Raw genomic sequence first — 17,724 nt, 5'->3', positions numbered from 1 at the left:
GCCACATCAAACTGGCTTCTGCAGGTTAGAATTGAGCTGCTGCCGAAATAAAGTATAATATTATGACAGGCATAAAAGAATACATTAGATCAGTGTTGACATATTTCTATATGGCCACAATAGTAGGTTTGATACACATATTTTGATGCTGTGATAAAACAATGGTGATTTACTCTCTGAATATGGAAACAAGTCTAAATCCTACAAAGCTACACAAATCCTTCCAAGTGCACCCAGTGGAACACAGACTCTCTCATTACACCTCTTACTCAGACATATATCCTTTTCTTGTCTAATCTTTATCTGCCAGGATTAATTTGCCTCTGTAAAGCTGTGGATGGTTAATTTTAGCCTCAGGAGGTCAGAGGTCAAGCTGGTGGTCAGAAGCCTTTGCATGGCATTGCCACAGCAAAGCTCATCAAAGACATCATTCACTAATTGAGGTCAGGAATAAAAAACTAAATATAGTCAATTTTTAGCTTGCAGTGGTTTTTGGTTTACTTGTGTTCTTGGACTGTTTTTGTGCATTCGTGACTTGCTTTTTTATACAAATAAACCTGTGACATTTAGCTGAAACACTTAGGTCATTGAGGAGAACAGACCGCAACTTTGTACTGACAAGGTCACTAAAACCTCAGGCACTGGCTAGTTTTACACCCCAGATACATTTACACCTCTGGCACCTTGGAACACCGCAGCCTGAAAGACGAGAAAAACAATTTATTCAAGTAGCTGCAAAATACACCTGCTCGGGCCATTGTTTTGAGAGTGTTTAAGATGAAAATCATTTGCACCAGATGTCAGTGTCGGAGCAGGAAGTCAAGGATATGGACAAAGAGTTTGACCTTGTAGACACGTGGCTTTGTGGCTTTATTACTCACCACATTGCTCAATGAAAATGAATGACACAAATCATCAGCTACAGCTGTTTGTTTATCATTCAATGTTCAAGTCAACCCAAGCAAGCATTTTGTTTAAGCAATCTAGAGACTTAAGACAAAAAGTCAAACAAGGTATAGATGGGTTAAGGTGTATTCAAAAAGAGAAGAGATGCAGTGTGCTATGTTCCAACACCCACAGAACATGCTTTTGGAGCTGATGGTGGACGCCCCATCCTCCTGTGCTGGTGCTCTAGATGCATCTCAATGTGAACCATCTCCATTCAGAGCGTCTTGAAGTTAATTTCATCGCTGCGCCTCACCTAATAATACGCTGACAGAAGCAGGGCAGCAGAAATGTGACATCTCATTTACTATGCATCTCCTGCTGTGTTGGTTCTTGATAGTCTCTTTCACTACAGGTCAAAAGTGAACGTAACACTGGTTCACACTGTCATAATAGTGCAGCGTCACACAATAGCAAGTACTCATTCCCTCAGTGTTGTAAAACCTGTTTCAGACCACTACAAGTGGGAAAAATTAACTCCTTGCGGATTCTTTACGCACGTACCACTTCAGTGCTCCAAAGCTGGTGTCGCGCATTCATTTTTATAACTTTTCATTTTTTACTCATGTTCTGAGTCACACTGACTGAATATGTGTTAGGGAATAAGACCTCCTTGGCAATTACACTCAGGGTTGTTGTGAGGCAAGAGAGCTGCAACTTGCCCTTGTCCCCCCAACACGGTCCATAATGGTGCATTCACACCTTTCCTGGCTTGATTCTGGTTTGAGTCCAGATTAGTCCTGATGCAGACTTTGTTCTGTCCGGTTCTAGTCTTGGTTTAGTCCTTAACTAGTCTAGGCTTAGCATGAGCTTTGGTTCCAGTTTAGTTGTACGGTAGTTTTATATGGTCATTGTGCAAGTGTGAACGCACCGTTAGTGTGACTTGTTGTCAAGTCAGAAAACTTGCCTATGCTTTTATGAAAAAGATAAGCCTTTTCTCAGTCCTTTTTGAAGCTTTGCTAATGTGATCACAATCTTCCACAGTGATTTATAGTGTCCTGTCCCTGTGGCACAAAGACAAGGCTCCAGAGAGATTCCATGCGTGTCAAGTCTAACCTTGTCTCTCCTGGACTTATACGTCGTCTCCTTGCAACTGTCCTGGTCTAATTGCATTTTGCTGTTAGGGCAAATTCCATTTGGGAGACTTAATGCATGTTTTATAATAATCAGCCATTTTTCCTTTCAAGCTCCTGGGTCCACATGTGTGTATTTAACCATAAATAACATGAAAGAAACACGCAGGCGTCTATAAATAAATATTCTTATTCCTTTCTATTTCAGTTAAGTATCACAAGAGAGAGGATTTAAGTTTCACAACATGGTTTTCAAAGAGTTTAATATAACTTTCTAAATTACTTAAAAAAACAAAAATATAATTGTTCACTTCTTGTAATAAGGTAGTTAAGATTACCATTGCTAGTAATCAAAACATACAAATGAAAAATTACAGTATTTATATTTCATTTCTGTCATTTATTCCCACACTAGGAAGTGACATCACGTGTTGACAGCGTGATTTAGCCCCGCCTCCCTGGAAATAAGGCGAGGGGAGAGGGTATGAGAGACACAGTGGAAGCTTCAGAGGCAGCGGAGAGATTGGCATGGCTGAGTGCAGCTCTGCTCTGCTCTGTGCACGACTGGATCCTTTCTCCACGGCAACGCAGCTCTGACACACGGCTGGACGACGGGGCTTTTTGTTCTCATCATGTTGCAAGGCATCGGGAGACACCAATGGAATAACCAGGGGGGATAACCTTACCACACACTTGAGCAATGTAGCGTGGGCTTCTCTCGTGTGTCATTTTACAGCGCCTGGCTTATGCGTATGCACACTTGGACTTAGTGAAGGGATGCTGCCATGTTATTCTCACACTGGCATGCCTGATCTTCATGTCTGGTTATTTTGTGTCAGAGACTTTATTGTCTTTGTGGATCTGTGTCGTCGGGTCAACAGTGGCATAGCGTTTGGCTGACAGACCCCCTCTCCCCCGACCTACACGTTTGCCCTGGGCTCTCATCAGTCTGTTGGGTCTGTGTACGTCTCTCCCTCCCTCTCTCTGAGGGTCTGCTTCCTCCTGTGTCCCTGTCTGCTTCAAGGTTCAGCCTGTTACACGATCTCCTAAAACACACACGTTGTACTATTAGGCTCCTGATCTCATGGTCTATTGTGGCATCACAATGTTTCTCATTCAGGATTGATCACCTTCACCCCTCCATCCCCTTCCCTCTGGCCCTTTGACCTTTCCCTCTTGTGTCACCTAACTTACCCTTTTCTGTCGATCCTTGCTATCCCCCCCAGTCTTTGTGCCCCTGACCATGTTGCCATGCATCCGCTGGCTGCGGCTGATCTTCCTCTCTCTGTCCTCTGTGTTCTGGTCGCGGGCAGACAACTGCCCCTCCAACTGCTTGTGCCCAGACCCTCACACTGTGGACTGCAGCGGCCGTGGACTCACCCGTCTTCCTGAAGAGATCCCACTGGATGTCCGCCGTCTTTTGCTGGCTGACAACTGGATCCCACGCATTCCCTCTGACTTTCTGGTTCTTTACAGTGACTTGGTGTATTTGGACCTTCGGAACAATTCCCTGTCACAGATTGAACCTGGGACCTTAAGCACATCCTCCAGGCTGGTCTTCCTGGACTTAGGTAGTAATAATTTGACTGAGATCCCTAAAGGCACCTTTGGGGAGTCCCGTAGCTTGATCAAACTCCGACTTGGCAACAACCCTTATCTGAGCATGGTCAGTGAAGATGCTTTCACAGGCCTCACGTCTTTAAGGGAACTAGAACTGGAGCGTAATGCATTATCCACCCTAAATGTGGGGGCACTGAGCCAGCTGCCCTCTCTGAGAGTGGTTAGGCTGGAGGGCAACCCTTGGGTTTGTAACTGCAACTTTGCAAACCTATTCACCTGGCTCATGGAAAACAGCCATAAACTTCCCAATGGTGAGTATTGATATTATAGTATGTTCCCTCTTTGACCACAACACACCCCATCACCATAACACACTTTGGTTTATTTATGTTGCCCTGTAGCTGAGGGAACCCCCTCCCTCGATGCTCTGTGCTAATTCTGTCGCTTTCTTCCTCCGCCCCCTCAACACATTATGTGTGAGGCTGAGAGTAACATGAGACAATGGTACTTGTTCCAAAGAGAATTGCTTGATAATCTTATAATTCATAATTCATAATACATTTTATAATTGCAATTGAGTCACAATATCAATATACAACTGTGTCATCTGTGATATCATCTATACTGCATCTTTCAGACATGATAGTACAAACTAAGCCTTGACCTTCATGCAGTTAAAGTTCAATCGATTCATGTGGTGTACTTCTTTTTATACACTACACGCGCACATACATAGACATTGATAATTCACCTTGTAATTGAGCAACATTATGGATTTCCTGTCATCCACACACACCTGTTCTTTTGTTGTTGAAGGCCAAACATAATGTGCTCACTACATTTAATGGGTCCAAATGGTAGCGTACGGTTGCATGGGGCAGTTAATATATGTACTTACCACATTGTCATACATTATTTGTTATTATACAGTATTTAAATGACCACCAGCTGATTTTAACACAGATTTTTTTTTTTTTCATGCTGTTTTTGTGTTTTTTTTATGGACATTTTCTTTAAAGGGCCATACAGTCTAAATTTGCAACAACTCCAAATGTTAGTATGCCCTTTCAAGATACCCTTTTTTGCCTTTTCAGTAACCACATGTTTTAATGAAGGTCAGCCCTGTGCAGTGTGCGTTGTATTTCTACAAGTGTCCTTACGCACATAGAGGACATGGAGCACAGCTAGCAGCACGTGGAGCTGAGGAGGCTAAAATAAACAGACCTGCCAATTCAGCCGCACACTGGAGAGCCTCATGCTGTTATCAAGATCACATTGGAGAAGGCTTGTTTGAGCACTGCTTTTCAAGTCAATTTACTGAGGAGTTGGTAATAGGAATGAGAAAATGTCAATAAGGTCATTACTATCTTTAAAGTAGAAATCAGAAAAAATCTTTAAAAAGTATATGTATGTTGCACATAATTCTCCAGGTTGTTTATGGTAACTAAGAAATTAATGCCTATTAAAAAAAAAAAAAGTACTTTGGAGAATGGATTTTTCCATGTGGATAGTAACATTATTCCAGAAGGTAGAATCACTCTGCATATCAGACATTTAGGGCATGCTTTACCATGTTGTCCAATGCTATTGATATTGTTTACATTTTTCTATCGTGTACTGGCCCCAGATAAGAACAAGATTGGACCTGAGAGGAGGTGAACTTGATAAAGTGCTGAGAATTTCCCGCCAGTGAAAAGCTCTGAATACATAAATCATGTGTTCCAAGTGTTGTCAACTGCACCAGTTGTAACGAATTGCATTAGCTGTGCTGGCCAGGCACACATCAACTACAAAGATGAAGCTAAAGACCAAGCCAAGTCTCTGCTGTGGCTGCCAACTGGCCCCACAGGTCAACAAATACAGTGTGTAATGCCTCCAGTTCATATGGACTGTGATTTGGGACCCTGAGAACTGACAATGGCATTTCAGTTTGCATTGACTTTATGAATACCACATTATAATACCAGTTGCTTTAATTGTAAATTGAGTAGGTTAAATGGATGATAACATTATTACATGTACACTGTAGTGTCTGTAGCATAGATATCCCACTAAAAACACTTAATTTCACAATCCCTGCTCTCTACTTCGTTCTCATATAATCCTTACATTTGACTGGAGTATTTTGACTGTATATATGTTTGTTACACAGTCGTAGTGGATACACGTGTTTAGTCTCACACATGGCTCTTTCGTGGTGCGAGACCTCATTAACATAATGAGAGAGCTCCAGATCTTAAGCACTGACCTATTCTGTGTGCAGCTGCATTGGACACAGTTACACAGTAACAGATGGACTCTCATTACTTAGTGGGTAAAGCTGGTTTGATACACTACACAGTATTTATCTCCATTACTGGTTGGCTTTCTGTTGTATGTGATTGAGAGAATGGATCAGAAAGGCCTTCATTTGCTTACTCAAAATAGACAAAGAAGTACAATTGAGATGAATTTAAGGATATCAATTATAGAACAAATGCATATGCGATCATCAGTTATCATCAGCATTTCAAGGTGCAGTATGTAACCTTTGTAGTGGAGTAACCTGTAATAAATGCAATATAGATACATTTAATGCCATACAGTTAAATATTCCATCTCCAAACTACTAACTAAACTAATTACTTACATTTTTAACAGTATTCTCTTATATATTGACCAGCTTTCAATTGAGTTTCCGTTCAACAAGATACAATTCAACCCAGAGTCAATATGGTTTCAGATTGCAATTATAAAAGTCCAACACATTTACTTCTGATGCCTGTCTGTTTCTGTCGGCCTTGTGTGAGCCCGCCACAGCAGAGTTAGCTCTAAACCCAATTCCCTCTCCATTTTTCACATCTTGATTTCCCAGGTGATTTGAAGTTTGCCAAACAGTGCACTTGCACTTGCTTGTTTGCATAACTTTGATTACAGCAGGTCAGCACCACGGCCTCCCTATTAAGAGAGGGAAGCTTTTTCCAAGTCTGTCTTCCTAATTTACATGTAATATTATTATTTGCATTTTATTGAAATATTGACGTATCCATCCAATACAACCTGGAATTGAATGTAATCTGTTGGATGTATTGTTTTGAATTATCACCAAATTATGAACGTTTCTGCCACAAGAAAACTATATATAAATTAAAGTAAAAGTATTTAATTGTCCCGGCGCACATTTTTAGCTACCCATCAGCTTCATACATGTTTTACTGTGCGGATGAGTGTAAACATGATCCACTGCTGTCTCAGTGCTCTTGGGTTAAGGATGAACAAAGGCTATGTATAATTCAGACTGACAGCGCTCTGTGGCACACTGGCCAGGGTAATTGGAGCCACAGTTGCCCACAGGCCACCGCAGTCTGCCCTCCATAATAAACCACAGTGTTGGGACTCTGCTATCCACACTGACCCAAGCAGTTTCACTACAAAGTTACTAAAGTCAGTGGTTTTGTTTTGTTTTGTTTTGCTGCCTATGTCAAATCCTTGACCCCCAGAGACCTGTTAGTTTAGAGTGTAAGCAAATATGATGCCATTGACACGTGCTGCATAGTCCACATGCTCCCGCTGCCCGGCCTGCATTACTGTCTGTCTTTACTTACTTGTACTAACAAAATATACACTCCATTAGCACAAGGCTGACCCATTCTTTTACCCTGGCCTAATTTAATGTGTATTTAAAGTTGGGTTGGAGCTGCCGAGAGGATAGGGCAACAGTGTCCCAGGATACGATTATTTACAGACGCACCAAAATAATCTGCTTGTGTCAGTAAATAGAAAACAACAAATACTGTTTTGATCGATTCTTTTACCGGAATATCACAATGTTCCCTCATCTTTAAGTATAGAGAAATAAATGTATATAGAAATAAACGTATATAGAAATAAACGTAAATAACACAGCATAAAACAGAACTAGACCAGAGAGAGACTATCCAAACCAGCAGACATCCAACTAAAAATAAAATAAAATCAAGGCATAAACATGTGATGGTAACTGTTTATTGTGTCCATGGCAGGAGTCCTGAGGCCCAAGTACATAGTTTTCTGAAATCCAGTGGGACGGTGGTGTCAAAAATTGTCTGCAAGGCTTCATTGATCTCGGTCCAATATTTCAGTCCCGAAACATGTGACAGTGGTTTGCCTCCTGGCTGCCACAGCTTCTCCAACAGTTGGAACCTTCTTGTGAATAATGTGCATTTTGACATGGTGTGACACATAGAATTCATCCAATAGAATTCCCTCCAAACATGTGATTTGGTGATACTTCACTGAGCTGTACATGTACTTTCTCATTCTTCATCAGCCAGAACAAAGTGACCCTTTCTTTTCCATCTATCCTTAATGTAATTAGTAGAGTGGCTGCCAAAACTGTTAATTCATTTGTATAATTTAGACATTATTCCTCTTGAAAGTTCTTATTTATAAGCATTAATAAATATTTCATTCAAAGGGTTATGATGGCCATTACTTATATTATACCATTACGGTTTAATTTCTTAATAACTCCTTATTCGTAAAATACCTATTAAAAGTCCTGTTTCTCCAAGTCAAAGGATTCTTTCAATATATCAAAGCTTTTCTTTTTTTAAGCTTTTCAAATGATTCTCCTCTGGTGTTATTTTTATTTCATTATTCCAGTATTTTCTCTTGCTAAAGTGCTGAACTGGGCACTTTGGCTCTCTGTTTTAATGGGTAAGTCTTTGATATTCATTATTGTAGCGTCCTCTTTTTTTTTAAATTGTCCTAACAGTGGAAGGTGTGTCAGCACCTGTGTCCTTGATGAAGATTAAATTAAATCAATAAAATAATTGATTACTCCATCTTACATTATACAGACATTTGCTTTGCACTCATGATTGTGTTGGCCTCAGGGAAAAAGTAATTGGCCGCCCCAGAGCAACAAAACACTTAGTTCCACCAGCAAGTTAACCCCTCCTACTCACTGTTCCAGGGTCCTGGACCAGGCAAGTTTAAAAAAGTTTAGGATATAAAATGGTAACACTTTAAAATGAGATTCCTTGCTGAAAAGACATTAATAAGCACTTTATTTGTTTACAAGGCATTTACTAGCATTTATCACTTGGTTATTAAAAAACGGTTTGATGCACTTAATTATAATCTTACAAAAAATGTTTACATAGTTTATTTACTCTTTACAAATGTTAGTAAGGCCACAGTTATTTTATTACTTGGTTTACGGATCCGCCGCACTTAGATTATTGATTTCTACAATACAAATAAAATAAATTATTATATTTATTTTTTTTATAAAGTACCGCCGTCAACGCAAAATAGCTTTAAATGAAATATAAATAGCGGCATTAAGTCAAAGATAAGAGCGCGTGAAGCAATTTTTCATCAAAATCCTGTGGGAGTGAAAGACGGAGCGGGTCCGTCCCTGCGCGCGGCGTTTCCGCGACGCGCAGTGCTCACTCCTTTATATCGCAAATACACATTTTAAACCCGTTGACCACATTTTCTCCAGTGCGTTTTGCTGTGACTATGGCTGCACACTTAGAAGAAAAACATGCTAAATTTACTGTTACACTCACCGGCGAATCTTATTGCTTGACTACTGTCCATAAATGCGTAAAAACAAAGTCTGGTCTAAAGGTTTATGTATAATGGAATTTGAAGCACACATCATGGCATGACTTGTCTTGCATCATTGTTGTGCAGCACAGAGTTGTAGTGCTTGAGCCGCTGCATAAACACTTATAGATCATATTTATTCAGATCATAAAAGCAGGAGACCATGGTTTTCTTTTTCTCAGTGTGCGTTTGGACTCCATGTTGTGTGATGTCAGGGAGTCTGTGCAGGAGGAATCCCCCTCGATGAGTCACCCCCGCCCCACTGTCACATGCGCTCTCGTCATGCTGTGCAGCAGTCCACACGCTCACCACTCTCCTCCTCTGGAACCTCCTCTCAGACACTCCACAGCACAGACTCCAAAGCGGATTTGCTGAGGCACAAACATAGAACGTACTGTAGAAAATCAGCAGGTGGAAAATATTTTAGAACGTCATCTCAAATCAGTGTTAATATACTGCATTTGCTTTTACAATAACACGTTTGGTTTATGATTTTCTTTTTTTTCCAAGGTGACACAGAAAGAAAACATTTCCTTTATGGAGCTCAACAGTGAGCGCTCACTTTGAGGTTCCAGAAGTACAGTTGCTAGATTTTTTTTTTTTCTCTAAAAGTGTATTGAATTTTTTTTTCAATATACTTTTAGAGAAAAAAAAATCTCTGGTTAGCCTCAAACATGCCTTCAAAGTCTTATAATATTTGTATTTTTTGGAAAAGTCTGGGGGGGAAAATGAATGGGACTTTGGTGGGTTTGAGTGAACTCGAAACTCATCAGCGGATGTCGCATGTTCCTTCCCGAGTCTGGGTGGGTTTTCCCCATCAACCCAATAGATCATAGGCTACAGTCCTGACCAAGCCTAGGTCCAGAGCTGGAGATGGGTCCATGGGCACTGACAGGTTGTCCCAGCACCATTAAAGGATGGGTCAAATACAGAGGACAAATAAAGTGTACCTTAACTGCAATGTTAGCAGAGTCCAGCTTTGAGCACAATCAAGGTTTGCCTACAATTCAGATTAATCCTGTTTGAGCTCAGCTCAAGTGCAAACTATAGCTAAGATTTATCTTAACTTAATGTATTAGTCTAAAAGTGTGGTCTTATCATATTTGGAATTAAATGGGGATTCACAGTTAACTGTTTAATTTTAGGGTGTTAATTTGACAATTCTGCACTCATGAGTCATGACCCACACTATGATTTAATAACAAATAGTGACTTGAACTTTAAATTCTTAGGTCCACAGAGGGCAAATTGTGGAGATATTACTTGTTCCTCTCTTGGTGCAGGGATCAATGTGAACAGACAGTGAGGTGTTGAAGGACGGGAGAATACAAGCCTCCAATATCAGTCCGTCACAACAAGCAAGATCAATCACAGCAGCAGACAGCAGAGAGCCTATCCCTCGACTGGCTGTAATCCCAAAAGTAATCCATCAAGTGTCCACGCAGGCACTGTAACATAGCTGTACCAATGTAGCTGAAAGTGCAGGGACATGATTTGTGCTCGACTCCACACACAGCACTCTCCCCCAGACCCACATTAGCAATCGTTAAGCGTCCAGAAGTCCTTTAAAGAATGTTACGCCTACATTTATAGAGCACTTACATTGACTCATCAATTGAAATAACCCATTCAATGGAATAATTGCCTTTCTGAACTGGCCTGTCGTTTATGAATAAAACAATAACATAATTTAGTAATTCATTTAGTTTTTTACTTGATCCAGTATTACAATATGTGTGCTCTCCGCAATGATTATTTGGATTAATTATAACTAATCGACTACTAAAATAATTGTTGGCTTTTATAATAATTGTGTAATTGTTAATGGACTCTACAAACTCTTAAACACACACCAAAGGACATTTTATTATAAAGACACCGCTCTTATAAAAATAAAATAAAAATAAGGAACAATTTGTTTGTGATTTTTATCAAAAATGCATTATATTTGTAATCATTCTCTGCCAAGAAGCCTTAGGCATATTCATGTTTTACCTTTATCTGGTTAAAAAATGTGTTTACAGAATCAATGTACAAAAGCCTAATTGTTTGACTAGTTGACTAATAAAAAACATTTGATTGTTGCACTGTCTGAGGAGCTCATAACGGGGAGTTACTTTCTAAATTTAAGTGTGTAATATTCATGTATGCAAGTCATTAATCAGGATCTCTGCATTGTTCTTCATGAAGGATGAAGAATGTTAAAATATGCGCAGTAAAATGTAAAAAAAAATGCTCTTATGAAACGAATGCACACAATTAAATTGTTTGCACACTTTCTGTGACGCTCCAGCAGTGAGACCATTTAAAAACCCATTCCTATATCTCAAGATGTATTTTTATATCAACGCAAATAAGTCAAATTTTAAAATGAATTGCTTTTTGTGCTCACCATGTCCTCTTCTCATTCGCACTATCCACACACGTGCATATACAGTTTTGTACATTTAGTTTACTGCAGGACACATCTGGTATAGGATCGTATAATCTCTAAAACTTTGACACAAGGTCACCTGCATGGTCTGGGGAGTCAGAGCTGCTGCTGCTGCTGCTGCTGCTGCTGCTGCTGCTGCTGCTGCTTTGAGATAAACTCTTGCAGGGCCATGTGTTCACCTGGATCATCTCACTTACACAAGCTGATTCATCAAACCTTAGGAAGGCGCAGAGGTTTGTCGTGAAGCCGCACGCTCAAAAAGGGTTCCTCCGTCCTAAGTGTTCTTTGAATATAAATGTGAGCTATTTATCTTCAACACAAACAAACACGACAAATGTATTCAGCGTTGACTTTGCTTTGACGTTGCTGAGCAAAGACAGAAAAGGTTAACCTTGTGTTTTCAGCCGTTTTAATGGAGATTCATCACGGCTGTTTGTTTATACATGCAAATCAATGCTAAAGTGTTCTAGTCCGTCTTTTCTGATGGTGTGTACCCAAATCTAGGTTTCTTGAGTTAACACTATCTATTTTGTCAAGATTACATGTATGTAATTAATCAGATGTTTAGTCTTTGTTTTTTGTAGTTTAGTTTATTTATTTGATCGTATAGGGACTGCGCACAATATTTGTTAACCTTAACAGGAGAGATGCATCGTACCAAGTGCTATTTTCCACCTGTGGTCCTGTTATAGATGATAGATATTAAGACACTAAGAGGCAACAGAAAACCACACTATTACACCATTGCCCTATGTGAAATATTAAGCAATGGACTTTTATTCATGACATCAGTCTTGTGTTCTTGAACATTCTCAAGAGTTTTTGTACCTGATCTCTGAAACAATCTGACTTTCACAGTCCAAAGGATGATTTATGTAACCCACTGGACCGTGTGCTGGACTTTCCTCTACACTCTGTGTAATACTGTATCACCTGATGTCCAAATGTGAACGGAAATGTGAGGGTTTGTTGCTTGTATGTGGGATTCGTCTTACCAGGTCATATCAAACTGAGAGTTCAGTTACTGAGATAATGACTAGTCCAAAGAGTCAAATGAAAACTATTTCCATCCCATCACTAATTAACAGTCCTTTTCCACTATCACTTAACATGGTTTCAAGCCCTCTTACACACGCCTGTGAAAGGGCAAGAGTTTGTACAAAAGTTTGCACATTAGCACTATATTAACCATAAGAAAAGTAATGGTACTTGACCTTTATTGTCAGTATTGTGGGGAACCATACTGTACTTAGATGTGTTTAAGGACATTTGCATTCACAGTGAAAATACCACCCACATTAGAAAGGTTTCATCTCATTTTCTCACTGTATGCTCGGCCATTTGATTCAGTGGAGTGTATGTAGTGTCAATCATGTCTGCAGATGGGTAGTCTGAATATGATATGGTAATAGTTTTATGTTTGGTGTATCATTATTTTTCTTTCCAAGAATTTGAAACACAGAAAATGCCAGAGAGCGAAAACCTAAATAAAAAGAACACCAAACACCAAAAGAAACCTAGTCACGGCACATCTAAATGAAAATAAGATAAGATAAGATATTCCTTTATTGTCCCACAAGGGGAAATTTCATTGATGCAACGCAGGAAGATACAGGGGTAGATACAGAAGAACAGATCACTTATAGGAAGTTTGAAAAACACTCTCAGTAGAAGATCTCCTATAGACCATGTCAAACTTTGCGTTTTCCTTAGGATGTCCGCCGGGATAACGTGACGATCTCCGGGTAAGACGACGATACTCCGCAGTTTCATGAGTTCTTCCTTTGTGTAAACTCGCGCGGGCCGGGGGCGCGGGGGGGCTTGGGGGGCTCGAAGCCGAGGCACATCGCGACGACACGACGAAAACACTCAATCCAGCCGAACAAAGTCAAAACAAGTTGAATTAAAGCGATTCCAGTGCGTGTCCCGATCGTTCGTGAAGTTCCTCTTTTATATAAACGTGTACCGCGGCACACCGTACGTCAGCTGCGGCCGGAGGGCGCGGGGGGGCCTGGGGCTAGCTCGGAGCTAGCGTACATCACGACGACATGACGAAAAACACTCAATATTCCAGCCGAACAAAGTCAAAAACAGTTGAATTAAAAATGATTCCAGCGCGTGTCCCTATTGTACAGTAAAATAGAAAAAAATGCACAATAAGTGTGAAAAAAGTGTGAGAAAAGAGTGGAGCGTTTACACCGGGCTGCCAGCTGTACCAGCGCCTTTGTGACGTGAGTCCCAATTTGGTCCAAAGTCTGTCAAATTGATCAATTTCCAAATTCATCAGCAATACTGATAAGAATTCTTGTATGTCGCAGACTCAAAATTATAACAGTGTCTTCTTCTTTTTTTTGTTGGAAGCTAAATGATTTAATTTATATCCAAACCAATACTAGAAATATATTCACTGTCCAGCTGGGGTTTAGTTGCTCACCAATAACACAAATGCCTCAAAAGACTTGACTTTCTTAACCGAACTGAACAAATACACAACCTGTACACTGATCTTATTCATGAGTCACTGTACCCATATCCTTGAAATCCAATAAACCCGTGTCCCTGTCCTTTTCAATTGAAACAATAAACCCTGTGCAAGGAGGCAGAGACCCAAAGTGGGCAGAGACGATTTATGAAGCTCTCAATCGTAGATGAGTCTGGTCAAGGTGCCCCTGTCACAGCCGCTGCACTTCACTCACATAAAACGCCTTCAGAGGCAAAACACAGCTACTTTTATGCCAATGCAACTTTTCTGACAGTTCTTTTTTTTTGTTTTAAATGTGCATCTTATTTGCTGAGTTGGTAGAAGTTTGTCTTTCTGTCAGAGCTGGAGAAGTGGTGTGTTCCTCCTCTGCCTCACAGTCAGCAGCAGCAGCAGCAGCAGCAGCGATCTGTGGGCGGTGCTCGGTGTACACAATGCAATTTCAACTATGAAGACTTATGATTGACCTTGCAGTTATTAAATCAGCCTCCACTCTTGAAAAAAAAAAAACAATCCTGGGTGAATTTTTATCTGATTTGTAATTTAAACAGTTGCGTTGGCGGCATTCATATTCTGCAAATGTCAGAAAACTTTGTAATATGAATTCATTATTTTGTTTTGACATTTACGAAAAACCCAATGTATTATACTCTACAAACAAATGGCATTTCTCCTCTTCCTGTTTCTCCTCTTCAATCATTTTAATGTGACTTTTGTAGATTCGTTATACAAACGTAAGTAGTACTGAATTGTGTTACTCGTGTAAAAGTACAGATACAGAAGCAAAACATGTACTCAAGTAAAAGTATAACATCAAAATCTATTTAACTTCTCTGTGCCACCTGCCCCTGAGATGTTTTTGCTTTTCCTGGAATGGGTTTAAACTTGTCTATCTCTGTGGAGAAATACTTAACAGTGTTGTTTTTTTGCAATTAAACAAATTACATGGCATATTCTGGAACATTCAAAGCAGAGCAATAACATCTCCTCCACCAAGATACTTAAATACTTTATTAATCTACAAAAGGGGGGAATGCAAGTGTCCATGTAGATCAGTCATATATTTCACAAAAGTAGTAAATAAATACATCAAACGCTCATGTAAACCATGCAAATCTGTGTACATAACATTTAAATTCTTAAAAAGTGACGTGTGGGAGTTAGGACAGGTTTAAAGAATGTGGTGGCTGTGAGGACAAAGGACTTTTTAAACTTTGAGAGTCAAAAGTATTATAAGATAAGAAAATAGTGAATGTTGAGGTCTTAATAAAGAATTGTCCTGTTGTTTTAGTAAATCAATTTCTCAACGTTTCTTGATTTTTCTATTGTATGTATGTTTTGTCTGCTCCAGGCCAGGTTTAGATGATGCATATGCAAAAATAGAACCCCTCAAATCGGAAATACTTCTTACTTTTCAGTCCTTTCCAAACATATAGTGAAGTAGAAAGTACAAATACCTACTCTCAAATGTAGTGAAGTAGTGAAGTAACTTTAAACCAGGGGTGTCAAACTTTTTTCACCAAGGGCCGCACTTTGAAACTCAAACGGGGCAGAGGGCCACAAACAACTTGACGATGTCGAATTTGTTGAATGACAAAGTGAATCATTCGAAATTTGGCATTTGACGTAATTGCGATGAGCCTCCACACCTTTAATTAGAACTAGAATATTAATGATAGGTTGGTATAACATCAATATGCCTGAATTTTCCCAATTTCACAGTAAAAGTGCTATCTTTTGTTGTTTGGGCCAACATAGCAGGAAGCTGGAGGGCCAACAAAAAATTGGTCTGAGGGCCGCTTTTGGCCCCCGGGCCCTAGTTTGGACATGCCTGCTTTAAACCATTGGATACAAATGTAAGTCATTGTATGTATGTAACCGCAGCTGTTTGTTTTTTCTGCAGGGGTTGAAGGTATGGAGTGCTCCCTCCCCATGGACGGGCGCCGGGTGTCCCTCACACAGCTCTCTAAAGACAGTTTCCGAGAGTGCCAGGCCACGCTGACTCTCACAGACCTGCTCATCATTATCTTCTCCGGCATCTCCGTCTCTGTGGTGGCCATCATGACCAGCTTCTTCCTGGCTTCTACCGTTCACTGCTTCCAGCGCTGGAGTAAAGGAACCAAGGGCGATGAGGAGGAAAGTGAGGAGTGAGAACTTGTGCAAGAACAGTTTTTATGATTTCAAACCTTTCAGTGTCACAGATCTGAGCAGACTGTTCCCTGTTAGGATTATACTGGAGTGGTTATGTTCCGATGCCTAAAATACATTCAAAGCGAGAGCAGGGGATGACTTATAGATGAAATAAAAGTTAGGCAGTCCACGCTCCACTGGGAGACTCATTTATGGCCAGAGGTCTTGGGTTGTGGCTCGGTGTTATAAATAGGTCTAGATAAATGTAATGGAACTGCCAGTGCTAGGGACAGTTAAATAGTTTAGTCCAAGGAGCAGATGTGTGTTAGTCTTAGAAATTCCACAGCGGGAGTCTCAAACAACAAAATGATTGCTGTTTTGTAAGGACAAAAAATTACCTCTGAAATCAACTGCGGAAATGTGGACGTATCCTGCCATGTCTCTTTTGAGTATAAGCATATTGTGGTTAACAAGCACCACAGAAGTTAAATAAAGCACATTTCCAACAGTTTTGGTAGGGAGCGGGTTTATATACTTAGATGTGACACAAAGTCACTGAAACACGCTTTTTGGCTTTTCCTTTTCCTTCCACAGAGCAAACAGACTGGGGGCTGATTCAGAGCCCTTTTTAGCAATTGGACTCTAACAGGTTCTAACCCAACCTGTGCCATACCAGCCTGGTGGAAATGTGTGCTTTCCTTTTCTCTACAGAGATGTCGACTGCAGTAACAGCGTAGTTTAGCCAGCTGCAGTTTTCAGTATGCATTACACTACATAACGCATTATGTACAAAATCAGATTATATATTAGAATGACTACAGATTGTTTGATACACTAAACTGTCTAGAGGAGAGTATACATTATTGTCAGCAATATAATCTTTAAACTGGTGGAAATATAGTTGATGTGTAACTACTGTGTCAAATAATGCACTTTAAACGATTGACTTAACTCTGATGGCTCCTCCATGTGAACTGTTTGCCAAAGAGAGGGGTTTGGGAAGATGCTCTTGTGTCTGATCCTGCATTATGGCCAAATGCTGGTCTTCAAACTGTACTCAGTTGAACTCCAAAGATTTATTTTACATTTCATAATCAATGTAGCTGATTCAGCCTGGCTTTGGATCACCTCAGAATATTTACAGGGCAGCAGAGGCAGAACAATGGGCTTGGTCACTGGTGGTAATTTGTACATTTATTTATGCTATCCAAACAGGAGAACTCCAAGAAATAAATATCATCTACTCACCTGCAGCTTCTGGTGCCTTTACTATAATGGGAAGACTCAACTAGGATTCCTGTGTGTTCCTGTTCAGATTATATTTTTCTCTGTGCCTTAGGGGAAAAGAAACAAAACAGTAAAACACATGCTTTTAAATTATAATCTTAATACAATCTTATTATGGGTCTGTATATTGCATTGAACTGTGAGAGAACTGTGAGCAAGACATTGGTAAGATTATCAGAGGCATTTGAAGTATTTGTCAGACCATTAATATAACTTTCTACCCCTAAGGCGCAGGCTGA

The 17,724-nt window shown here is 40.0% G+C and overlaps 1 protein-coding gene across 1 annotated transcript; it reads left to right on the top strand.

Annotated features, from left to right (window-relative positions):
- The first annotated feature begins 2,483 nt into the window (after positions 1–2,483).
- On the top strand, positions 2,484–17,445 carry LOC140365641 (leucine-rich repeat-containing protein 38). The gene is made up of 2 exons (XM_072452176.1): positions 2,484–3,889; positions 15,972–17,445. Exons 1-2 carry the CDS (start codon positions 3,262–3,264, stop codon positions 16,217–16,219), a joined length of 876 nt encoding a protein of 291 aa, XP_072308277.1. The 5' UTR covers positions 2,484–3,261; the 3' UTR covers positions 16,220–17,445.
- Positions 17,446–17,724: the final 279 nt, after the last annotated feature.

Source organism: Eucyclogobius newberryi, unplaced genomic scaffold (assembly GCF_026437365.1).
Source record: "Eucyclogobius newberryi isolate DKJ021-1_F unplaced genomic scaffold, fEucNew1.0.hap1 SCAF_19, whole genome shotgun sequence".
Lineage (NCBI taxonomy): Eukaryota > Metazoa > Chordata > Actinopteri > Gobiiformes > Gobiidae > Eucyclogobius > Eucyclogobius newberryi.
The sequence above is the reverse complement of the archived record's forward strand: the minus strand, read 5'-3'. Positions and strand labels throughout refer to the sequence as shown.

What these genes read in the sequence shown, in the direction of transcription:
- LOC140365641 (XM_072452176.1), top strand. Translation starts at nt 3,262, where the DNA reads ATGTTGCCATGCATCCGCTGGCTGCGGCTGATCTTCCTCTCTCTGTCC. An exon ending in CAGCCATAAACTTCCCAATG is followed by an intron (nt 3,890 to 15,971) that starts GTGAGTATTGAT and finishes TTTTTTCTGCAG; the next exon opens with GGGTTGAAGGTATGGAGTGC.